The sequence below is a fragment of the Bubalus bubalis genome, chromosome 15, assembly GCF_019923935.1.
Source record: "Bubalus bubalis isolate 160015118507 breed Murrah chromosome 15, NDDB_SH_1, whole genome shotgun sequence".
Lineage (NCBI taxonomy): Eukaryota > Metazoa > Chordata > Mammalia > Artiodactyla > Bovidae > Bubalus > Bubalus bubalis.
This window is the reverse complement of record NC_059171.1, coordinates 16,227,023-16,252,680: the sequence shown is the minus strand read 5'-3', so window position 1 is coordinate 16,252,680 and position 25,658 is coordinate 16,227,023. Positions and strand designations below refer to the sequence as shown.

General features: G+C 41.1%; 1 protein-coding gene across 3 annotated transcripts in view; it reads left to right on the top strand.

The window, feature by feature from the left end:
* NIPAL2 (NIPA like domain containing 2) overlaps positions 1-22,489 on the top strand; it is a 90,957-nt gene extending 68,468 nt beyond the window's left edge. For 2 of the 3 annotated variants that reach the window (XM_025265074.3, XM_006048773.4), the window contains 6 exons: positions 1,993-2,089; positions 9,714-9,849; positions 11,775-11,863; positions 18,693-18,756; positions 19,884-19,978; positions 21,802-22,489. In XM_025265074.3, the coding sequence (XP_025120859.3) occupies positions 1,993-2,089; positions 9,714-9,849; positions 11,775-11,863; positions 18,693-18,756; positions 19,884-19,978; positions 21,802-21,914 (594 nt within the window). In that variant the 3' untranslated portion in view covers positions 21,915-22,489. The remainder of the gene's footprint in view (positions 1-1,992; positions 2,090-9,713; positions 9,850-11,774; positions 11,864-18,692; positions 18,757-19,883; positions 19,979-21,801) is intronic. The other variant, XM_044928554.2, reaches the window with a different exon arrangement.
* Positions 22,490-25,658: the final 3,169 nt, after the last annotated feature.

Sequence of the window (25,658 nt, the reverse complement as noted above, 5' to 3'; positions counted from 1 at the left end):
GGTCTGTTTTTTGGCAAACTGTTGATAATAAATTTGATGTGTAATTGACTCATTAATTCCAAAAATACTTATTGAGTGACCAACTGAGTGCCAGGCACTGGAGGCAGAAAAGGTTCCTGTTCTTACAGAGCTGATGTGCTGGTGGAGACAGACGAGAAACAAACGCATGGACAGGCATGGTTAAGACCCTCTACAGTTGCCACCTGAAGGCGAGGTTGTGCTAGATGACTAGGTGACTCTGTTAGAACAGAGTGATCTAGGAAGACCTCTCCAAGGGTCTGAGTGACTAGGAGTCATTGTGCAAACAAAAGCTCAGGGAAAGCGCATTCCAGGCAGGGCGAACTGTCAGTGCAAAGGCCCAAAGGCAGGAGCAGCCTGAGAACCACCAAGAACCGAAGTGGGGCGGTGGGGAAGCCGTTGTAGCTACTGCAGGTGGACCATCCATGAGCCAGCCGTACACGACGGTGAGGTCCCAGGAGTCTTAAGCAAAGGAATGACTAGGTCTAATTTATATTTTTACTACATGTATCATCTTGGATGAATCTTATAATACACAGTGGGGAAAAAAAAGCAAATGAGCAAAGGCAAGTATATGACTCCGCTTGTATAAAGAACAAATGTGTAAAAATAAATGGTATCATTTGGGAATACATAGGAACATAATTAAAGACAATGAATGGTAAACACAAAATTCAATATAGTGATTCCCGGGGAGGCCACAGAAGAAGGGGAGAGCAGCTGTGAAGGGAAGACTTCACGGAGATTGATGGGTTCTCGTCTCAGGTTGGGTAGAGGGCACAGTGGTACTTGTCATAGTACTGTAAATACCTAATATGTATATCAGACAAGTAATGAGTCTCTATGAATGAAATAGTTCATTATCCAAATTGCATTTTTAAATGACTCCTCTAGTTGCTCAATGGCTGGATGATTAAGAGACAGAAGTCAAGTCAAAGACAAAGTAGAAGCTGTTGCAACAGTGAGAGAGGGTGGGGGGAGGGAGGGAAAGAGAGGAGTTTTCAGCTTGTGCAACAGGGCACCTCCTAAGGGGGTGGGGGCCCAGGAGGAACAGGCAGAGAAGCTAGATGATCATGAATTAAGTGTTGCCCAAACCAGTGAAGAAAATGTGTATTGAGTCCTGGTTTCCATACTATCAGCTACCTTGGGCATAAGTAAAGTATTACACATAGTGGTATATTATTTTTATAACAAGAGTCAAACTGTGTTTCCAGGGGCTTCCCTGGTGGTCCAGTGGCTGAGATTCTGCGCTTAGTGCAGGGGGAAGAGTTCAATCCCTGGTCAGGGATCTAGACCCCGCTTGATGCAATGAAAGATCCAGCATGCTGCAACTAAGACCCCACACAGCCAAATAAATAAATTAAATATATTTAAAAAGAAAAAAAAATTTGTTTCCAAAACCACACACAGAAAAATAGTCTTCTAAATGTTGTACTGTTGATTCTTTATTTTTGTTATCACTGGAATGAGCCATGACAATTCAACCTTGTTGATGGAGAGGGGGAAAAAAAAGAGTTAAGTGTTGGGATTTCTCTGGCAGTCCAGTGGTTAAGATTCCACACTTCTACTGCATGGTATATGGGTTCCATCCCTGGTCAGGGAACTAAGATCCTACAAGCCCCATGGTACAGCCCCTCCTCCTCAAAGAGTGTTAAGTGTTGCCCATATTCATATGATATGGCTGTTGAACATGCCCGTGGGAATGTCTGGTCGATGCCTGGGTAAATGAGACTGGAGTTGCAGGGAGAACTGGAGATCTAGAGCTGGGTGTCATTGCCCTGTAGGTGGTGGTAGAACTCTTGAGTCTGGATGGCTGAGACTCCTTATGTTGTTCTTATGTATTTAGAATTGTCCTTGGGAACTCTAGTCACCCTCAACCCTCATATGATACTCATTGCAAAATCAAAAAGTGTGGCATTCTGAAGACATTGTGTAGAATAATTTAAACTTTACTCTTCCTATTTCCCTTTCTAGATTTTAGAAATATTAGTTTTCTGCATTCTCCTGTATTTCCATAAAAGAAAAGGAATGAAACATATTGTGATTCTGCTAACCCTGGTGGCACTCCTAGGTAAGGATATGTCTTATTTTCTAATTCTCTAATCTAGCCATGCTAAGTCATAAAGGAGTTTAGAGGAGAAATATTTGAGCATTCTGTTTTTTCTCATTGTTTCTACTTTTCAATTCTGATCTGTAGAAAGAAACTCCCAGTTATGCCAATTATACTTTGCATGTCCATTGCTACAATGGATATGTGTTTATTTTTTTAGTATATTAAAGGAGTTCTTGCCTGGAGAATCCCAGGGACGTGCAGCCTGGTGGGCTACCATCTATGGGGTCGCACGGAGTCGGACACGACTGAAGCGACTTAGCAGCAGCAAAGGAATTTTACTTCTTGATAATTCTCTTTGCTCTCTGACAATTTGAGGGTTTTTTTTGCAGTAAATAATTAAAGAAACAACTGAATCAACCCAATTGAAACTTTTATATCAGAAATGAACTATCAAAGCCTATCCTGTTTACATTTTTTAAGAAAATTTTAAAACATGGCTAATATGAAACACAAATGTGAGCAGTATGATTTTTTTTGTTCTTATTTATTTATTTTTGGCTGCATCAGGTCTTAGTTGAGGCATGCGGGATGTTTCATTGTGGTATGCAGGCTCAGAACATGTGGGTTGTCTAGCTGATGCCTGCAAGCTCAGCAATTGAGGCACATGGGCTTAGTTGCCCCATGGTGTGTGGGATCTTATTCCCCAACCAGGGAATTGAACCCATGGCCCCTGCATCGGAAGGCAGATTCTTAACCACTGGACCACCAGGCAAGTCAGTGATTTTCTTAAATACAACATTTCTCTCACTCATTTACCTACCCATTTCCTTTTTTCCAGATATACCTTATAAGATTTGAAAACTGATGCCTACATAAGCCCTCTCTATATTTTAAAACCTATTTTCCTTCCCCACTCCTCCATCTCTGTCTGTCTGTCTCTATGTCTCTCTGTCTCTGTCTGTCTGTCTGTCTGTCTCTCTCTCTGTCTCTCTCCCTCTCTCTCTCTCTCTCTCTCTCTCTATATATATATATATATATATATAATATCTCAACACTAGGAAATCTCATTAATCATTTGGGAAATTCCCTTTTTAAAGATTTTTATTTATAATCCTCCCTTTGCCTCTTCTTTGCCAATAAGATGACCCATCCATCCTGTGTTGTTTGCCCTGACTTTGAATTGGAAGATTTGCATTTGTGGTAGTTACTTATAGAAACAAATTTACTCTAGAACACATTCAAGTATGCAGTTGATCAAAAGAACAGAAAAGAAACTTTGTTTTCTTCCAAATTACCAGACAGGGAGAACAAAAGCAAACTGAGAAGATGTACACTACCCAGAAAATATTGAAAATAAAGGGAATTTTAAATTTTCTTGATTGTGTATATGTACCACAGCTTTCTTATCCATTCATCTGCTGATGGACATCTAGGTTGCTTCCATGCCCTGGCTATTATAAACAGTGCTGCGATGAACATTGGGGTACTCGTGTCTCTTTCCCTTCTGGTTTTCTCAGTGTGTATGCCCAGCAGTGGGATTGCTGGATCATAAGGCATGTCTATTTCCAGTTTTTTAAGGAATCTCCACACTGTTCTCCATAGTGGCTGTACTAGTTTGCATTCCCACCAACAGTGTAAGAGGGTTCCCTTTTCTCCACACCCTCTCCAGCATATACACAATGGAGTATTATTCAGCCATTAAAAAGAATACATTTGAATCAGTTCTAATGAGGTGGATGAAACTGGAGCCTATTATACAGAGTGAAGTAAGCCAGAAGGAAAAACACCAATACAGTATACTAACGCATATATATGGAATTTAGAAAGATGGTAACAATAACCCTGTGTACGAGACAGCAAAAGAGACACTGATGTATAGAACAGTCTTATGGGCTCTGTGGGAGAGGGAGAGGGTGGGAAGATTTGGGAGAATGGCATTGAAACATGTAAAATATCATGTATGAAATGAGATGCCAGTCCAGGTTCGATGCACGATACTGGATGCTTGGGGCTGGTGCACTGGGACGACCCAGAGGGATGGAATGGGGAGGGAGGAGGGAGGAGGGTTCAGGATGGGGAACACATGTATACCTGTGGCGGATTCATTTTGATATTTGGCAAATCTAATACAGTTATGTAAAGTTTAAAAATAAAATTAAATTAAAAAAAAAATAAAATAAAATATAAAAAAAAAAAAATAAATAAATTTTCTTGAAAAAACAAAGTAAGACAACAGAATTAAGACCATACATATCAGCTTTGATCATAAAGATAAATGGGCTAAGTTTACCAAGTGAAAAAGAAAGATTTCCAAATTGGACTTCAGAAAAATTCCACTATTGATTTTGAAAATGATTCTAAAATTGAATTCAGCCTGTTTGCTGTGGTTCAGCTCCATAAGGATTATTGAAATAGCATCCTGATTGGCCCTTGCTGGTTGTGAAATATTTTGACTTCATATATAATTTCATCTAAAGCAAGGTAACTCAGATTGAAAGTAAAAGAAAGCAGAAGGTTGTGAGATTACCATATAAGTTAAAATCAAGGCAGAAGCGTTAGTGCAATGGAGGATCCTGGAGGCACCCCTCTTGGTGCAAGCGTACTCAGTCACGTCTGGCTGTTTGCGACCCTGTGGACTGTAGCCCGCCAGGCTCCTCTGTCCATGGGATTCTCCAGGCAAGAACACTGGAGTAGATTGCCATGTCCTCCTCTGTGGGTATCTTCCCGACCCAGGGATCAAATCCACATCTCCTAAATTGCAGGAGAATTCTCTACCCTCTGAGCTGCCTGGGAAGCCCAATCAGGGTAGAACTGGAACTTAGAAGGGGAGGCCTTTAGGGGACTGAGGCCTTCAGTAGACTGGGCAGCAGCTATTTCAGAAAGTACATTAACAGAAATATAAGTAGAATATTGCTCTTAGCTCATGGAAATAAGTAGACAGAAAAATATGTAAAATTAGAGAAACTGAATGCTTAATTTTGATCTGGCAGTTCTATTGTTGAACTCCAAATCCAGAAAGCAGAGAATACACCTTCTTTCAAGTGCCTATGTAACATTTACAAAAGCTGATCTTATAATTGGCCACAAAGACATTTTTGATAAATTCCAGGAAGTTGAAATAGTACAGACCACATGTTCAGATCACAGTGAAAGAAAAGCCGAAAATAATAACAAAAATAGAAACCAGTAAAGCAATACCGCCTGGGAATGTTAAACACTACACTTAAACTGCAGCTGGGCTGAAGCAGAAACCTCAATTTCATTACAACATTTATTTCTTAAATTATTGTGAAAACAATATTAAACCTATAGTTTATGACTAATGCTGTATTCAGAAGGAAATTCATTGCTTTAAATGTAAGTCAGTTAAGCACTCAACTCAAGAAATCAGGGGAGGGCTTCCCTGGTGGCCCAGTGGTTTGGCATTCTCCTTGCAAAGCAGGGGGTGCTGGTTCAATCCCTGGTCAGGGAAGATCCCACATGTCGTGAGGCAACTAAACCCATGAACCACAACTATTAAGCCCAATGGCACCCCACTCCAGTACTAATTGCCTGGAGAATCCCATGGATGGAGGAGCCTGGCAGGCTGCAGTCCATGGGGTCACTAAGAGTCAGACACGACTGAGTGACTTCACTTTGACTTTTCACTTTCATGCATTGGAGAAGGAAATGGCAACCCACTCCAGTGTTCTTGCCTGGAGAATCCCAGGGACGGGGGAGCCTGGTGGGCTGCCGTCTCTGGGGTCGCACAGAGTCGGACACGACTGAAACGACTTAGCAGCAGCAGCAGCAAAGCCATCAAGTCACAACTGCTGAGCCCACGTGCACAACTTCTGAAGCCCACGTGCCTGGAGCCCAGGAGCTACAACAAGAGAAGCCACTGCAATATGACACAACTACAAAATAGCCTCCACTGGCCACAGCTAGAGAAGGCCTGAGAAGAGCAACAGAGAGCCAGCGCAGCCAATAATTAAATAAATCAGTTAGTAAGAAGTCAGGGAGAAAGCCCCGAAATAAAGCTGAGGCCAGCAGAAAAGATCAGTTAATCAAAGTAAAGGCAAACGTTAACGAAATAGAAAACAGGAAAGCAATGGACAGGTAAATAAGCCCAAGAATCAGTTCTGGTGAAAAACTAGGAATAAACTGAGAAGGCTGACTTTCAAACATGGCTCAGTATAATGTAGGGCAAAAAATGGAACTGTTATAATGATGAAAGTAATACACATCTGTTGTTGAGAATTAAGAAAACAGAGAAAGATACCAAGAAAATATAAAATGTTTTCATGTAAAACAAAAAAATCCATGTAGTTGAGCACTGCAGCATGACATGACAGAAGTGTGTCTGTTCCCCTGTAGAAGATAGTTTGCCAATAGATTTCAGAAGAACAGTAATTGTTGCCCTTTAAGTGTTTTTGTACAGATACTGGAAGAATGATATACAAAGATTTGTATTCAAGGATATTCATCACAGCTTCATTTTTAATACCAAAAAAAATGGATGCAATCTAAATATCCAAGAACATGGAATTACCAAAATATAGTATACAGTTGTACAAATCGTGTGTTAGAAGAATACTTACTGGCGTAGAAAATACTTAATGGCAATGGAAAACAGGTTCCTAAGTAATATATATTGTATGGTTCACATGTTATGATATATCTGTGCTTAGCAATAGAAAAATAACTACAAGTCTCAAATGTTAAAAATGATTTGAGGATGACTGTTGAGATAGCAGGTGATTTTTATTTTTCTTTCTAGACTTCTCTGTATTTTCCATTTTTTTTTGAATGAGCATATATACCTTTATAGTTTGAAAAAATGAGTTTAAAGTTTATTCATAATCCTAGTGCCTAGAGATAATCACGGATAGATCTTGATGTAGCTTCTTTGGGTTTTTTTCTGTGCATATGTAAGTACTTCCTATTTTTATATCTACAGCATTAGAATGATACTGCACTACAATTTGGTATTCCCACCCATCCTCATTAACCATGCTCCCCAGCCACCCCCTTCTCTCATTTAGAACTCAACACCAGCCTAGAAATAACTTGGAGAGTTACAATAAACAGTGATTAATCAGGGGGTGATGGTGCATGCTTTGAAAATATAATGATTAACTCTAGCAACTGATAGTTGGTTTTGCTAAAGAAGTCTAGTTTTGTTTTTGTTTTGTATTTAAGTATAATTTAACATCAGATGGTGATTGAATTAGGTGGCCTTTACAATTCTAAGGTTCTAAGAGGAAGGAACAGTGTGTTCAACTCTTTCTCAGTTAATGATCTGTTTGGGAAGCCTGGCTCTTTGGACCACAAACCCCTCACCACATCACGCTCTAGTTTCAAGCCAAGTGTTTAAGAGGAAATCTAAGTCCCTCAAGAGCTAACTTTATAAACTGAAACCGTTAAGTGGCATACATGTCTACAGATATTGTAAATTTCTGGATTAGCTAAAGTATGACTATTTTCACAATCTATAGAAAATATGTAAAATGATTCAGTTGAAAATGTCTAAGGTGAAGAGGGGCCCAGCTGTAAGGGCCTGTTTGTTTAGGTAGAGGGTTTATTTTTAGAATTTATCACCTGGTTTCTTCTGTTAATTATGACTTTTAACAGAGAGAAAATTCCTGATTTGGAAATATGCCCTGGTACCCTTCAAGTCAAAGTATAGTTTTAGTTTTTTTAAAATTAGGCTTTTTCTAGTTGGCCACCACCTGTTATTTTAAACACTGTACACACAGACACTCACACACATACACACACATACTTTTCAAGAGCTAAAAGGAATAAAGCTCAGATATATTATGACCAAGTAAATCAAAGGTAGTATTTCTTCTTCACATTGCCTTTGACTTACAGATATTTGATATCGGATAAAAATTATTTTCAACTTTCTGTGGGTTTCAGCTAAATTGTAGAATTATATGCAACAGTAATTTCAAGGGACCTAAGACAAAAGCTGGGAGAAATATCAATAACCTCAGATATGCAGATGACACCACCCTTATGGCAGAAAGTGAAGAGGAACTAAAAAGCCTCTTGATGAAAGTGAAAGAGGAGAGTGAAGAAGTTGGCTTAAAGCTCAACATCCAGGAAACTAAGATCATGACATCTGGTCCCATCACTTCATGGCAAATAGATGGAGAAACAGTGGAAACAGTGTCAGACGTTGTTTTTTGGGGCTCCAAAATCACTGCAGATGGTGATTGCAGCCATGAAATTAAAAGATGCTTACTCCTTGGAAGGAAAGTTATGACCAACCTAGATAGCATATTGAAAAGCAGAGACATTACTTTGCCAACAAAGGTCCGTCTAGTCAAGGCTATGGTTTTTCCTGTGGTCATGTATGGATGGGAGAGTTGGACTGTGAAGAAAGCTGAGTGCTGAAGAATTGATGCTTTTGAACTGTGGTGTTGGAGAAGACTCTTGAGAGTCCCTTGGACTGCAAGGAGATCCAACTGGTCTATCCTAAAGGAAATCAGTCCTGGGTGTTCATTGAAAGGACTGATGCTAAAGCTGAAACTCCAGTACTTTGGCCACCTTATGCAAAGAGTTGACTCATTGGAAATGACTCTGATGCTGGGAGGGATTGGAGGCAGGAGGAGAAGGGGACGACAGAGGATGAGATGGCTGGATGGCATCATCGACTCGATGGACATGAGTCTCAGTGAACTCCGGGAGTTGGCGATGGACAGGGAGGCCTGGCGTGCTGCGATTCATGGGGTCGCAAAGTGTTGGACACGACTGAGCGACTAAACTAAACTGAACTGAACTGAAGACAAAAAGAGAACACTGTCTTCTTCCTGCAGAAAAACTATGTTTCCAGAAAATGCTTCCTTGCTATCATATTGACAGAACCTTATCAAGTCACTTTTTATTTATTGATATTTGGAGCCTATGGCCTCATAGAGATAGGTTTCTCTTCAACATAGAAAATAAATAGACACTGCTTATGTAAATCTTAGACTTCTGGTTGACTCTGAGAAATGAATACTCAGCTCTGTGCTGTACTGTGTGTCTGTCTATCAAAAAATATTTTTAGTGAAACTTCTAAGCCTTTACTAACAAAAGGGCTCAACAAGCATTGTTGTACAGTGAATACAATACAACATTGTAAAGCAATTATCTTCCAGTTAAAAAATAAAGAGAAAGTTTAATAAAAGAGCTCACGTCTGGACTTTAGTACAGCTCTTAATAAACTCACTGAGTGAGTTGCTTTTCACTTTCCAGTCTTCTCATCTATTTGCCTTTAAGTCTTTTCAGTATAGTTTAGTGGTTATTTTCCCATTAACGTCACATGGGCAGTCTGCCTTTTCTTATCTCCTCCCTTCATTGTTTTTCTCCTTTCTATATACTAGTAATTATAACCTCCGCAGCATCCTTTCAACAGTGAGAGCTGGAAAATAAGCATCTTGCTCCAAAGATAAGAAGTATGTTGATTTAAGCAAATGGAAAGCCCAGCAGAGCTTGAGCAACAAGGCTACTGCTTGGCCTGCGTCTCATTCCTCCCTACACCTCTCACAGCAGTCTTCATTCTTAAAGCATACCAGGAGTATTTACTACTCTACCATATAAATTTAAGATATTTATTTGCAATTCTCTCTCAACTATGAATTTTATTTGTGTTTTGTGTTTTCTTTTTCAGCCTCGGTGACTGTTATTTCTGTAAAAGCCGTCTCAGGCATGATCACTTTTTCTGTGACGGATAAAATGCAACTAACTTATCCCATCTTCTATATCATGTGTATCATCATGATCGCATCTTGTGTTTTCCAAGTCAAGTAAGTTAGCTCCTGCACACTCACTGATCTTTCAACATTCCTGTGCTTCTCTGAGCAGTAATTCATATTGGCTTCAGATGATAATTAAAATTAGCTGCAACTGATTTCTAAGGGTGAGGGGTCTAAGCTTATCCTCAGCCAATGTGCCTGGCTTTATCCTTCACATCCAATAATAAGTTTTTGCAAAGCATTGCCTCCACATTTTGTGAGTTCTAAAGTGTGGCCCTAATCCAGCCAAGTGCACTTTGATACTTTCCTGATGCTCTTCTGCTTGTAATTAATATCCATTGTACACAGGTTGTCATTAGCAATAAATCAAAGGGGCAGGTCCACATCGAGGATTTCATTCTAAATATGGAAAATACATGAACCCTTCACCTTCATCTCTTAGCTCATGCTCATTAATTGCCCAGAGATGGACAAAACCAGACGTTTGGCTGGGAGGGAAATCCTTTCTCCAAAACTTTGCATCTTTAGCCAGAATTTTCTTTGCACCCATGGGATTGCAGAATGATTGTTTTATGTTTCTCTTGGGGCCTCACAGTGGCAACATGGAACATTTCTAATTTCTGCTCTTCTCTTCCCTCACCTCCATCGGCTCCAATTACTTCCCACCCATTTCATATTGTGATTTTGCCTTCAGCTGCTCAATTCTCCTGAGTCTACCCGCTAAGTTTTTTGTTTACTCTAAAGTGCTATGCAAGCGCACCAGCGGGGAAATCAGAGCCCAAACCTTGAAGAGAGTGGTTCCTGCCTTAGGTGCTGGAAATCAAGTCTAATTGTTATGGGTTGACTATGGACCCTGTTACAAGGAATGTGTTACTGGAGAAATCCAATGTCATGTCACTGTTTTGTATGTCATAAACAAACTGTTTCTTTCGTTTGTTTATAAGATCAAGCGTGTTTCTAATACTTGCGTCTTGCTATTTGCTTCATCTCCCTTCTTCTGAATTAATCAGTACTGTTATAATAGCTTTCAGAATTGAGTGATTAGCATCCTTAGCTTGAAACTCTTGCTTCATGAATTTAAAAGCCAAACACAATTGAAGGTAAACTACATTCCTGCCTCCTTGTTTCAGTCCCCACAACTTTTACACTAGAACTATGTGACCACAGTAGAACTGTGCAACTGGTTCTCAGCCCTGCCTGCCCATTACAATTATATTACCCAAGGAGGTTTGTTTGTACATGTATGTATATACTTACATGCCTGTATACATGCATATGTGTGTATTCCTGCATGCATGTATACACACACACACGCACAAAGGAGCACTTGGGTTCTACCCACAAATTTTATCTCCCAATTGCTCTAGAATACGACCTAAGCATTAGTGCTGTTTTGAGTGTCCAGGTGATACCTGTCTGGTGCAGTGCTTTGGAAAAGGTCTAGTCCCTAGCAAGGCCACAGCATGCCACTGTGGGAACCTGAACCCTGTTGGCAACCAGAATGGGAAGCCAAGCTTCCCACATATGCTCTGCAGCTGGAGGGCTGAGCATTGTTTTTGAAACCTTAAACATTCCTTTACTTCTCCATCTTCTCTCTTGGCACGTGGCATGTCAAGGGATAGCTAGACCATTCCCCAGATATGATATTTAACAGATTCTAGGGTCTATCCTAATGAATCAGCCCCAGTGTGATACCGGTCCAGCAGCTTGAATCGCTTCCAACTCAAACTTCTGTGGCCTCCAAAGATGATTAATTGCTTTTCATTGTTACTGTTGTTGGTTTAAACAGACCGTAAAACCTGACATCTGATCTCATACATCAGATGCATGTGAGCTATGACTGCTGATTGGAAATGCCCTTTCACTGCACTTCCTTTCCCTTTGTAGTCGCAGCTAAAGAACATGCATTTCTCATTGTTAACTTATTGTTGAGCGTCTCATAAAGACAGCGCTTCAGGCCGTGTCTTCTGCTCTAGGCTCCTGAATCAAGCCACAGAACTCTACACCACAGCCACGGTGGTGCCTGTTAACCATATTTTCTTCACCGTCACTGCCATTATCGCAGGTGAGTTTGGGCTTTCTACGCTTAGGTGACTCTACCCCTACAACAAGGGTAAAGGAAGTCTCGCTCAGAGTAATAAGGAAATCAAAGAATCTTTGGTTAGAAGGGATAAATAGCCCAAATCCTCCTAGCCACCACCCGTGTCTGACTTTCTTCCACAGCATCCTCTAGGAGAGGTTATCCTGCTTTGCGTGAATGTTCCCCAGAGCTCTCTGCCCCCCGGAGGCAGTTCAGTCCCGGTTCTAATCACTCGAATTATTTGGAGAGCTCTATTCATTAGAAGTATTACCTTGTATTGGGGCTGAAATTAGCCTCCCTGTGAATTCAAGATGCTCATCTTAGTCCTGCTTTCTGGAATCTTCTCTGTCAGTCCTTCTGATAATCAGAGCAGCGGAAGGGTCTTCTTGTGTCCTGTCTCCATGACTCTCCTCTCCCTGGCCCTCCACCGCCTGAATCAGAGAGTAGGGTCCTAAAGTGAATCCAGTGTTGCACAGAAGGCCAGACAGATGAGAATAGGAACTACTACCTTTGCAGTGATGGCCTCTGTTTTTCTACTATTGCACTTCTTTTCTTTCTATGGATAAGAATGTCCATAGAAATGTCTAAATATATCAGACACAACACTATTACAAAAACATAAGTCCAAAACTGGTCCAAACAAAACTACAGTAGATTCAGGTATGCCACTCCTGAGTTTGGTACTGGTTTGCCCTAGTTCTTTAGCTTATTGGCTGTATTTTCTACCTGGTTGTATTGGGACTTCATTTCCCCATGCAAAATTTATGTATTTTGGAGGTAATGAGGGATTATTTTTACCTAATGGATATGTCCTTTTTATTTCATGGCAAACAGTGTTCCTGCCAATGGGAAATTTTAAAATGTAATTAACTTTTCATTTCCCAAAATTGAACCTTACTTTTAAAGAGACAGGTTATATCCGAAGACATCTACTTTTTTTTTTTGCATTTTTGACAAAAGAAAGTAACAAAAGACTGTATATTTATGTGCCCTAGAATTATTGATAAAGGAAAAAAGCAAGGCCAAAAACAGTTAGAAGCATGACATACAGCATAATAGTTAAAATTACTGTGCTAAAGATCTGTAAAACATATAGTTCCCCTGAAAGGAAAGTTTTGCAAGAGGATCAACAGGGCAGAATCTGAATACTTAGCACACCTATGAGTACTTAGCACACACTCACACAGTCGATGAGTCAGGGAAGCTGGAACTTTCCAGGAGTGATAACAGTTCATCTGATGTTACTGAAGTATGGAATGGAGGTGAAGCTTCTTGACTTACTTCTCCTCTTTGCCTCCATCAAAAAGTATAGCTTAAAATTAAAATGAGATGCCATATTTTGTCTGCTAAATTAGTAAAGCTTTTGTTTTGTTCTTTTTATTACAATAAGCAATGCTGACATGGCTAAAGTGTTGCAGGCACTCTTGTGGAGTCGGGTACCAGGGTACCACCTTCCTAGAATTGAGTTTCCTAGTTTTTATCAAGAGTCTTAAAAATGTCTCTCCTCTTTGATCCTGCAACTCAAAAACAAAAAACAACCCAATTAAAAAATGGGCAAAGGACTTGAAACATTTCTTCAGAGATGTCCAACTGGCCGACAAGTACATGGAAAAATGCTCAACATCCCTAATCATTCAGTTCAGTTCAGTTCAGTTGAGTCGCTCAGTCGTGTCCTAATCATTACGGAAATTCAAATGGAATCCACACATCACCACACATCCATTAGGATGGCTACTGGCAAAAACAAAACAAAAACATAAAATAGCCAGTGTTGGCAAGCATATGAAGAAATTGGAGCCCTTGTGCACTGTTAGTGGGAACGTAATGTGGTGCAGCCACTATGAGGGACACTGTGGCAGTTCCTCAAAAAATTCAATATGGAATCACCATGTGACCCAACAAGTCTACTGCTGGGTGTATGTCCAAAAGAATTGAAAGCAGGGACCCAAACAGATATTTGTACACCTAGGTTCATAACAGCATTATTCACGGTAGCCAGATGGCAGAAGCAACCTAAGTTGATGAATGGATACAGAAAATGTGGTGTGTATATATATATATGCATACATATACAGAGGAATATTTTCAGCCATAAAAAAAGAAGGGACTTTTGATGCATGCTACAACACAGGTGAACCTTAAGAAGGACATTATCTAACTGAAACAAGCCAGTCATGAGATGACAAATGCTGTATGATTCCACTTACATGAGGTATCCAGAGTAGTCAAACTTATAGAAATGGACAGTTGAGTGGTGATTGCCAAGGGCTGGGGGAGGGTGGAAATGGGGATCTGTTTAATGAGTATAGAGTTTGTTTTACAAGATAAAAAAGTTCTGAAAATTGTCTGCACTCTAATGTGAATACAGTTGGCCCTCTATATCCACATTTCTGTATCTGTGGCTACCACCAATAGTAGATAGACTATATCCCCTCCCCCCCAAGTTCCAGAATATTCCAGAAAGCAAAAATTTAATATATTTTTATATTATATATAGCATTTTATATTATATATAGATAGCAACTATTCACATGGCATTTATCTTGTATTAGGTATTATAAGTAATCTAGAGATGATTTAAAATATTTGTGGAGAATGTGTATAGTTCAGTTCACTTCATTGGGTCAGTTATGTCTGACTCTTTGCGACTCCATGAATTGCAGTACGCCAAGCCTCCCTGTCCATCACCAACTCCTGGAGTTCACCCAAACCCATGTTCATTAAGTCGGTGATGCCATACAACCATCTCATCCTCTGTCATCCCCTTCTCCTCCTGCCCTCAATCTTTCCCAGCATCAGGGTCTTTTCAAATGAGTCAGCTCTTTGCATCAGGTGGCCAAAGTATTGGAGTTTCAGCTTCAAAATCAGTCCTACCAATGAACACCGAGGACTGATCTCCTTTAGGATGGCCTGGTTGGACCTCTTTGCGGTCCAAGGACTCTCAAGAGTCTTCTCCAACACCACAGTTGAAAAGCATCAATTCTTTGCAGTGGAAGTGAGAAATAGATTTAAGGGACTAGATCTGACAGAGTGCCTGATGAACTATGGATAGAGGTTCATGACATTGTACAGGAGACAGGGATCAAGACCATCCCCAAGAAAAAGAAATGCAAAACAGCAAAATGGCTGTCTGAGGAGACCTTACAAATAGCTGTGAAAAGAAGGGAAGCAAAAAGCAAAGGAGAAAAGGAAAGATATACCCATTTGAATGCAGAATTCCAAATAGCAAGGAGCGATACGAAAGCCTTCCTCAGTGATCAATGCAAAGAAATAGAGGAAAACAATAGAATAGGAAAGACTAGAGACCTCTTCAAGATAATTAGAGATACCAAGGGAACATTTTATGCAAAGATGGGCTCAATAAAGGACAGAAATGGTATGGACCTAACAGAAGCAGAATATATTAAGAAGAGGTGGCAAGAATACACAGAAGAACTGTACAAAAAATATCTTCATGACCCAGATAATCATGATAGTGTGATCACCCACCTAGAGCCAGATATCCTGGAGTGTGAAGTCAAGTGGGCCTTAGGAAGCATCACTACGAACAAAGCTAGTGGAGGTGATGGAATTCCAGTTGAGGTATTCCAAATCCTGAAAGATGATGCTGTGAAAGTGCTGCACTCAATATGCCAGCAAATTTGGAAAACTCAGCAGTCTCAGCAGTGGCCACAGGACCAGAAAAGGTCAGTTTTCATTCCAATCCCAAAGAAAGGCAATGCCAGAGAATGCTCAAACTAATGCACAATTGCACTGATCTCACACGCTAGTAAAGTAATGCTCAAAATTCTCCAAGCCGGGCTTCAGCAATACATGAACCGTGAACTTCCTGAGGTTCAAGCTGGTTTTTCAAATTGCCAACATCCGCTGGATCATGGAAAAAGCAAAAGAGTTCCAGAAAAACTTCTATTTCTGCTTTATGGACTATGCCAAAGCCTTTGACTGTGTGGATCACAATAAACTGTGGAAAATTCTGAAAGAGATGGGAATACCAGACCTGCCTCTTGAGAAACCTATATGCAGGTCAGGAAGCAACAGTTAGAACTGGGCTTGGAACAACAGAGTGGTTCCAAATCAGGAAAGGAACACGTCAAGGCTGTATATTGTCACCCTGCTTATTTAATTTATATGCACAGTACATCATAAGAAATGCTGGGCTGGAAGAAGCACAAGCTGGAATCAAGATTGCCAGGAGAAATATCAATAACCTCAGATATGCAGATGACACCACCCTTATGGCAGAAAGTGAAGAAGAACTAAAGAGCCCCTTGATGAAAGTAAAAGAGGAGAGTTAAAAAGTTGGCCTAAAGCTCAACATTCAGAAAACGAAGATCATGGCATCTGGTCCCATCACTTCATGGGAAATAGATGGAGAAACAGTAGAAACAGTGGTTGACTTTATTTTTCTGGGCTCCAAAATCACTGCAGATGGTGACTGCAGCCATGAAATTAAAAGACGCTTACTCCTTGGAAGAAAAGTTATGACCAACCTAGACAGCATATTAAAAAGCAGAGATATTACTTTGCAAACAAAGGTCCGTCTAGTCAAGGCTATGGTTTTTCCAATGGTCATGTATGGATGTGAGAGCTGGACTATAAAGAAAGCTGAGCGCTGAAGCACTGATGCTTTTGAACTGTGGTGTTGGAGAATGTGTATAAGTTATATGTAAATATTATGCCACTTTATATAAGGGACTTGAGCATCCTCAGATTTTAGTATCCACTGAGGGGTCCTACAACCAAATTCTTTGTATACTGAGTGATGACTGTATACCTAACACAACTGAACTGTATGCTTTAAAATGTTTAGGACAGTAAATTTTATGCTATGTATGCATGTACGCTTGCATGCTCAGTCATGTCCAATTCTTTGTGACTCCATGGACTGTACCCCACCAGGCTTCTCTGTCCATTGGAATTTTCCAGGCAAGAATACTGGAGTGCGTAGCCATTTCCTTCTCCAAGGGATCTTCCTGACCCAGGGATCGAACCTGCGTCTTTTGTACCTCCTGCATTGGCAGGTGGATTCTTTACCACTGCACGACCTGGGAAGCCCCTATTATGTGTGTATTATGTGTATTTTGCTAAAATTTTTGAAAAATTTTTACTCTTGAAGACAGAAATTCCTCTTTGAGCGATGACAACGAAAAAAGATCCTAAAATACCAGGAAGAAACCTTCCTGATACCATGCCTCAGGAAGAAACATGTGCAAAGAAGTTTATTAACATCACAAAAGCAAAAGCATTTGAAGCAATTTAAAATGTCCTTCGAGCAATGAATATTATGGGGCACTGGCTTAGAATAACAAGAAAACATTTGAATGACTCCAAGGACATGTGTAATCACAGGGAAAAATGTTTTAGCAACATTATTCACTCAACAAATATTCACCAGAATGCGACATGGCTTGTTCCCACAGGAAGTGAGGCGACAGACCTCAGACTGAGGAAGCCCCCGTCTTGGTCTCTGTGGCACCGGCAATACTTAAGCAGCAGCCGGCACTCATGACTCTCAGTAAATACTTGTCGACAGGATAGCAAGGCTAACACCACACACACACACACACAAATGTGATTCCAGGTAGTAGATAATTAAAAGATAACTTATTTAGGACTTCCCTGGTGGTCTAGTGATTAAGCATCCACCTGCCAGTGCAGAGGACATGGGTTCGATCCCTGGTCCAGGAAGATTCCACAGGGCAACGAGGCCCACGTGCCACAACTGCTGAGCCCAGGCACCCCAACTACTGAAGCCCACACGCTCTAGAGCCTGTGCTTGGCGATAAGAGAAGCCACCGCAGTGAGAAGCCATGCACCACAACTAGAGAAAGGCCACACGCAACCATAAATAAATACAGAAAATGTAAAACAAACGTAAAAGGTAACTTATTTAGTAAAAAAAAAAAAGTCTGTGAAGGCTTTGGGACCGTAGGCCAAAAGGGAATCATTGATACTAAGAAGGAGAGAAGGAGGGCTCTCTGGAATAAAGGACAGATGCACATTTCCCTTAACCCAGAAGGAAAGATCAGTTGAGGTTAGATGGGAGAGGGGTTGGCAGTGAGAAATGGAGCTCAGGCAGCACATTAGCATCCTCCAGTGCACATGTGAGCCTGTGACCAGACCCACAGACCGCAGGGTGATGCCAAGGCCAACAGCGTGGGGAACAAGTGCTGGCCTGAAGTGCAAGTGCTATGTGAAAGGCCCAGCGTCCACCCAGACGCTCAGGCCAGGCTTGCTGACCCCCGGCTTAAACGACTGGAGGTGGGAAATGTCACTCTTCTTGCACGTTCCAGTGGTACAAATCTTGCACTGGACAAAAAAATTCTGTTGGCAAAAGCTATGTTACTGGTGCTGCTTTTATAATAATGATACTTACATTATGTAAAGTCTACAAATCTGTTCTTTGGAATCATTGAAAATGTTAGTAATCTCATGCAAATATTTTTTAAACTAAGCTACTGAATGTGCCTTTTTAGGGCTTCCCTGGTAGCTCAGTGGTAAAGAACCCACCTGCCAATGCAGGAGATGTGGGTTTGATCCCTGGGTCAGGAAAGTCCCCTGGAGAAGGAAATGGCAACCCATTCCAGTATTCTTGCCTGGGAGAATTCTATGGACAGAGGAGCCTGGCGGGCTACAGTCCGTGGGGTTGCAAAGAGTAGGACACGACTTAGCGACTAAACAGCAACAACTGGATGTGCATTTTAAGGGTAACTATTTACTTCAAAAAAAGTAGTATAGTAATTTGAAAAACAATATGTAGCTATTGTAAATATTCTTACCCTAAAATTAATTTTATCTTCTGTCACTATTGTAGGGATCATATTTTATCAGGAGTTTCTTGGTGCAGCTTTTCTCACTATATTTATATATCTTTTTGGGTGAGTAAATGTCTCAGAGGTAAGGTATGTGAAATCCTATTACTTTTACGTGAGACTTTTGGCATTGGACCTGAGGCATGGAAAATTGGAAAATAATATAAGAAACATCAGTTTCCCGAGCTCTTAAAAGAAGCACATTTTTCAACTTAACACCCTACCCAGAGCTCAGTGTCTTTGTGATTTAAATATCTCTGTGAGGGATCTGAAACACTGGAGACTTTCAGTTCCAGCCAAAGTCAAGGTAAATCAAAGACCCTTGTAGCTACTCCACCTTTTTATACTCAATCAGATCTATCCCAGCCTTAGGAACCTTTAGGTTAGATCTCAGTCAGGGAACCACAGATACCTCTAGGATCACCGAGGATCCAAGGCCAAGACTGGGGCAGATCTCTGCCTTGAGACCTAATAACATCAGATTGGTGCCATCCCTCTCTTGGGTCTAGGTGCCCAGCTTTAACTCTGCCTCAGAATTTGCTGGACAATCATTGCTGGTGTTCTGGCAGATAGAGAGTAGAACCTTGACAGAATATCACCGATGTACTGATTCTTCCATTGGCGCCCACCTGGAACTCTCTGAATGCTTAGTTGCTTCTTGATGTGGTATTCTGCATGACCATTGTTATGCAAACTTGAGCCCAGACTATTTTCAACATAGAAAGCTATCTATCTTGAAAATTCATTTTTGTGAGATTTTTGGGCGAAGCTAAACTTCTGGGGTCTGGAAACTATGACTATGCTTATGGCCAAGGACAACGAAATTTCTTAGAAAATTAAAGAATAAATTATTTTTTTGCTTGTGTTGCATGCCAGCAATGGGTCTGAGCATGCATGGATAGAAAATGAGACTTAGTGTCTACCCAAAGGGTTTAGAGCCTGAATTAACCTCCAGATGGTAAAAACCTGGGGCAGAGACTTACTGGAAGCTGCCCAGGTCTTGGTTCTGGGGACAAATATTATTGGCTGCAGCAATTAAGACAATTTCTAGGCAGCTTACCATGAGAAACAGAAAGAACAAAACCAATGGAATGTATGTCATCATGTAGAAGATGGAGTTCAGTTACTTAATACCGCGCGTTCAGTTATTTAATACAGTGACCTTGTGTTCTTTATTAACATTACTCTTACAGGTGTTTTCTGTCATTCCTTGGTGTGGTTTTGGTCACAAGAAATAGAGAAAAGGAACATCTGCCACAGTCTTACATTGATTTTGGAAATGTTCCCGGTAAGATGTATATTCCTTAATTTATAATAGAAAATTTTATCCTACAAATGAATTATTGCTGGTATGATTTCTGGAGTTAAATTAATATAAAACATAATTCTTACCCTCAGAAAATGTACATTTAATGGTGAAAGCAGAGGTGATAGTTTAACTGTAAATGTTAATAATCATTTATTTGATTATCAGATTTGCACAAAACACTGGGGATAGAAAAGGACTGACCCTGTTTTCTTGATTTGGGTGGTAGTGAGAATTTCTGTTTTAGATTTCTTTAAATTGGAAAAGGGTAGGGAAAGGAGTGGGAATGGCAGGAACAGACCCTTGTTGCTTGGAGAACCTTTGAGGGGAATTCTACATCTAAGACCAGATGCCTAGGAACATCATTCCTTGGGAAGCGTGAGGTGGCCCTTGTACTGGGTCCAAGAGTGACGTTCTTCTTGGTCACCTGAACATGAAGAGCTTCTTCCCCTGTTCCTCACCTCATTCATCCAGAGGGGTTTAACATGCATCGTCATCCCAGCTCTCCACTCCCACTGAGAATAACACTTCTGTGATGCAGACTTGGGGCTTCCCTGGTGTCTCAGATGGTAAAGAATCTGCCTGCAATGCAGGAGACCTGGGTTTGATCTCTGGGTTGGGAAGATCCTCTGGAGACGAGAAAAGCTACCCACTCTGGGGGGGTTTTCCCTGGTAGCTCATCTGGTAAAGAATCCACCTGTAATGCAGGAGACCCCGGTTCGATTCCTGGGTCGGGAAGGTCCCCTGGAGAAGGAATAGGCTGCCTACTCCAGTATTCTTAGGCTTCCCTGGTGTCTCAGATGGTTAGCAATGCAGGAGACCTGGGTTCAGTCCCTGGGTTGGGAAGGTCCCCTGGAGGAGGGCATGGCAATCCACTCCAGTATTCTTGCCTGGAGACTCCCATGGACAGAGGAGCCTGGTGGGCTACAGTCCATAGGGTCGCAAAGAGTCAGATAAAACTGAGCAACTAACACTTTCAGTTTCATGTAGACCCAACAGAAGCGATGTCCAGAACAAAGGAAACAGGTTTCTGTGTCCTCACTTCCTTCCCTGCTCACCACCCCCAACAATGTCTGGCTTTGCTAGGGGTTTGGGGTGACCTATAGGCTTCTAGGCAAGCAGTAGTTATGTTCTCACAGCTTCCTCCACCATGCAGTTAGGACCAAGCCTTTGAAGCAAAAAACCATTAAAACCTTGTGCCTATGACTGAGAAAATATGGCCCCATGAGTTCTGTGTTCTCTTTCCCATTTGAACCATCTTATCAGCTAAGAACACTCAGCGCAAGAATCGGCATTCGTGGCAAGGCTGTGCCTTAGAGAGGCCTTCTATGGTTAGGGGTTCTTTGGTAGGAAGTGAAGTTTACTTACTTTTAACTTTTTTTCATTTCACACAGTTCTATATGTAGAATAAGTAAGAGCTTTAGAAGCCGTTCTGAAAGTCTGTTTTCCTCTGTTGTTACATGCATTAGACTAAACATGGACCAGGAGACAGAACAGTGGAGAGAGAGGTTTGGAGATGCGTACACACTTCATGTTAGTCTCCTGACTGATCCAGCCTGATTTCTGTCCCCAGCATGCTCATGGGGTGGGAAGACGGTTTGCTCATGTGGACAGCCATGATCTTACATCAGGGGCACGGAACCCTGTGGGCCTTTCTTCCCTGACGTTTATATCTCCTATTTAGAGGGCGACCACATTGTCCTTTTTAAAAAAGGAATAAAATCTGGCCTAGATAGAGGAGAAATTATTAAGACTTATTATTCTACAAGAGCTCAAAAGATTCTTTGTGATTATTATCTCCACAGGGAAACAAATTTTGGATAAAATACAACCAGATTCGAGCGGCTTATCCTATGGAACTCTGCCTGATGGAAGTGACTCCATAAAGAGCCCGAGTGAAGAGAAGAAAGGGGTCTGAGACGCCGAGAGGGATGGCTGTGGGCCTGTTATTCAATACCACCTTTTAAAAAATTGCACATGTTCAATTTATGTCAGCAGCTAGTTTATGCTGACATGTGCTCGCCTTCGTTTCAGTCCCTGACCCCAACTCCATGTCTATGGATGATCAGCGCCTTCCTAAGCTTTGACAGTCTAAAGTTTTCATGGAATGTAATATGAAGTGTTCCCCACCCCCTGGACCTCTCTCCCTGGTGATCATCTAACTGGCTAGATCTTAATTAGAGCCTGGCTGCCCAGGCAGGAATGTCACACAAAAATGTGCGTTCACGATTTGGCTGCAGAACGCGTAGGTTGCTTTTCCCATACAGCTTGCAAGGTCAGTTGCTTTACTTTAAAGAGACACTTTAGTCCCACAGCCTCCTCCCTAAACCAAAGGTTTGAAAGCATTCATTTTTCCTTAGACATCTTTTAGGAACCTTCCCATAAAGATTTCACCTTTCTGTTCCCAGATGAGAGTGGTGAATCATCTTTTCTGAAAACTAGCCCTATCGTATTTATCCTTTGAAAAGTAAAAGTGTCTTTTTTTTTTCATAATTAAGCATCTGTGTTTTGACTACACTTAGGTCACTCTTTCGTTTTCATCTTTCCTTTTTTTTATTGGAGTATAATTGCTATACAGTGTTGTGTTAGTTTCCCCTGTACAATGAAGTGAATCAGCTATGAAAGTGAAAGGCGCTCAATCGTGTCCAACTCTCTGCGACCCCATGGACTATACAGTCCATGGAATTCTCCAGACCAGAATACTGGAGTGGGTAGCCGTTCCCTTCTCCAGGGAATCTTCCCAACCCAGGGCTCGAACCCAGGTCTCCTGCATTGCAGGCAGATTCTTTACCAGCTGAGCCACAGGGGAGGCCCAAGAATACTGGAGTGGGTAGCCTATCCCTTCTTCAGTGGATCTTCCCAACCCAGGAATCGAACCGGGGTCTCCTACATTGCAGGCAGATTCTTTGCCAACTATATGTATACATATATCCCCTCCCTCCTGAGTCTCACTCCTACCCTGCCATCCCACCCCTCTGGGTCATTGCAGAGCACCAAGCTGAGCTTCCTGTGCTTTATAGCATGTTCTCACTAGCTGTCTATTTTACACATGGTATAGTGTATATATGTCAGTCCTAACCTCCCAATTCAGCCCACTTTTCTCTTCCCCTCCATCCTGCCCCAGGTCCATATGTCTGTTCTCTACATCTGCATCTGTATTCCTATCCTGGAAATAGGTTCATCTGTGCCATTTTCTGGATTCCACATGTATCGGTTAATGCACAATACTTCTTTTTCTGACTTACTTCACTCTGTATGACAGATTCAAGATCCAATTTATACCCCATTTGATGATGGAGTATACCAAAACCAGAAGACCTTGGCTGGTGAACTTTTCAAGCTTAAGAAAGGAAAAACTTAAGAATTAGTACCAAAAAATGAATCAGTATCAATTTTTTTAAGTAAGAGTGTAGAGCAGTGATGTTTTCCTCGGCGTATGATCCTGTTATACTTGAAACTGAAGAGAAACTTCATATCCTATGCCTTTATTTGTTTAGATCTTATAATTCATCAAGTGGGTTTTTAATGTTTTTAACTTTCAACATTAAGTCTCAAAAACCATATTTAAATTTTTAGTGATATTTTCATGAACACTCCATCTTTTCCTCAAGTCATTACTTCAAGTTTTAGAATAAAATCCTTCTAGGGAAAAGAACTGTTATGATTAGAGAACTGGATTTCAGCCATTTTCAATCCACAGGCATAGCACACAGCCAGGTGGTCCAGCCTGAGTCTAGTCCAGGTTCTCCTGTGCCCTGAATGGCTCTTCTGCTGCCATAGACGCAGGTCTACAAAGACACATTTGCAGGTAGAGTCCATAATTGTATCTGTTATTATTTATGATCTCCTAATATTGAAATGAGGCAAAAAGAGCTAGCCTTCATTGTAAGCAACATCAAATAATAAGCCCCATCCTTAATGACATTTCAAAACCTTCAGATCACACGCCAGTCCAATACTGTTCCAGCCAGTTGTCTTGCGTTTGTTTGATTGTTTAACTCAGGGCTATCGAAAGTGTAGTCTCAGCTGCTTTAGGTCTTTAATCTTTGTACTTTGTCATGACCTGCACTACTGACCAGACCAACCAAACCTGGCCACAAAGGTGAGATTCAAATCTATCACCGAAGTATGAATAATAACCTAGAGCCCACGTCTGGCTTTTGAACTCCTGGTAACAATTCCTGCCATTGTAGAAAGTGTCCCATTAATTCAAATAACATAGTCATATAATTTATGGCATGCTTCACTGAATTGGTCCAGCATGTCAGCATTGGAAGGCTCAGCTAAGAAATGTGTCTGGTGTCTTAAACTACAGCTTTCTGGTGACTCTTACGACTGGTTTCAAAGATTTGGAAAATAATTAGACAGAAGAGTTTGACTTGAAGTGGGACTGTATTTATAGCTACAGCACGTGGTTTGCACATTGTAGAATTTTGCACAGAGACAAGCATAATGCCAGTACTCAGTGGTCGCCAACATTTGTATCTTTTAAAAGTTGTAAGAAATGACTTTGACTTATGCACAGTTGGGCAACCCAGAAATGCTTTAGAAGTTTAGGCAACATATAAAATATAGTTAGGTAACATAAAATATAGTCAGACTTAATTTTACTTTCCATACTGCTTCTCCAAAGTAAGGTGAATAGGAGTTTTACTTGTACCAGCTTGTAAAGATTTTCTAAATTACACACTGCGTGACAACAACCAAAGCCAATCCCGTCCTTCTCTTGGCATTGTGAGTTGGGGACCTTTAGCCAACACTTGGCTCAACTGACTGTCTAGACCAGGGGTCTGTGAACTCTTCCTGTAGCAACACACAGAGTAAATATTTGGGAGTTTTGTTGGCCATACGGTGTCTGTCGCAACCACTGAGCTCTCCCACTGTAGTACGGAAACAGCCATAGACAAGACATAAACAAATGAGCATGGCTGGTGTCAGTAAAACTTTATTGACAAAAGGCAGGTGGCCAGTTCATGCACTACCGTTTTCCAACCCTCAGTCTAGACTGCTCTGCCCTGGCTGTGCAGCTTCTTTCTCACTCCTTGAGCATTCAAGAGTTTGAAAAACAAATTGGACACAATGGGAGTGTTAGCCAGGTGTTGATGATATTTACATTAGGATCTTGTTGCTCGTGTAAGATACAAACAGAAGCAATGAGGACATCACTGGTGCCCGAGTTCTCTCTCGAAGGCAGTGGTTCTTTTGTGAGCACCACTAACTGCACTGGAGGAACCTCTCCAGTCCCACACTCCCAAGTGGATAATTGCTTCATAAACAAGTAGAAGTTACCTCTCATGTAGTGGATTAAAGCAGAGATCCTTACCATCTGATTATTTTCAGTTTAAATGTTTGCTTGCCCTGTGACTATACTACTTTCGTCACCAGAGTCACTTGAAAAAATAAAAAAATGTCTCAAGCAGTGACTTGAGAATGTAGTTTTCAATCCCTCAACCCATCCCCACAAGCTCCTGGAGATTCTGTTTTGTGGCAGAGAAAGAAAGGACAAAGACAGATTTCGTAGATTGGTGTCATTTCAGTACTGTTGAATGAGTGATGGTGATAATGTGTACATCTGGCTCCAGAAGAAGCCGGTGCAATGGTGGACATGGCTCAGATGGATAGAACCATTGAGCCAAATTCCTGAAGCCAAGAACCCTCTTTA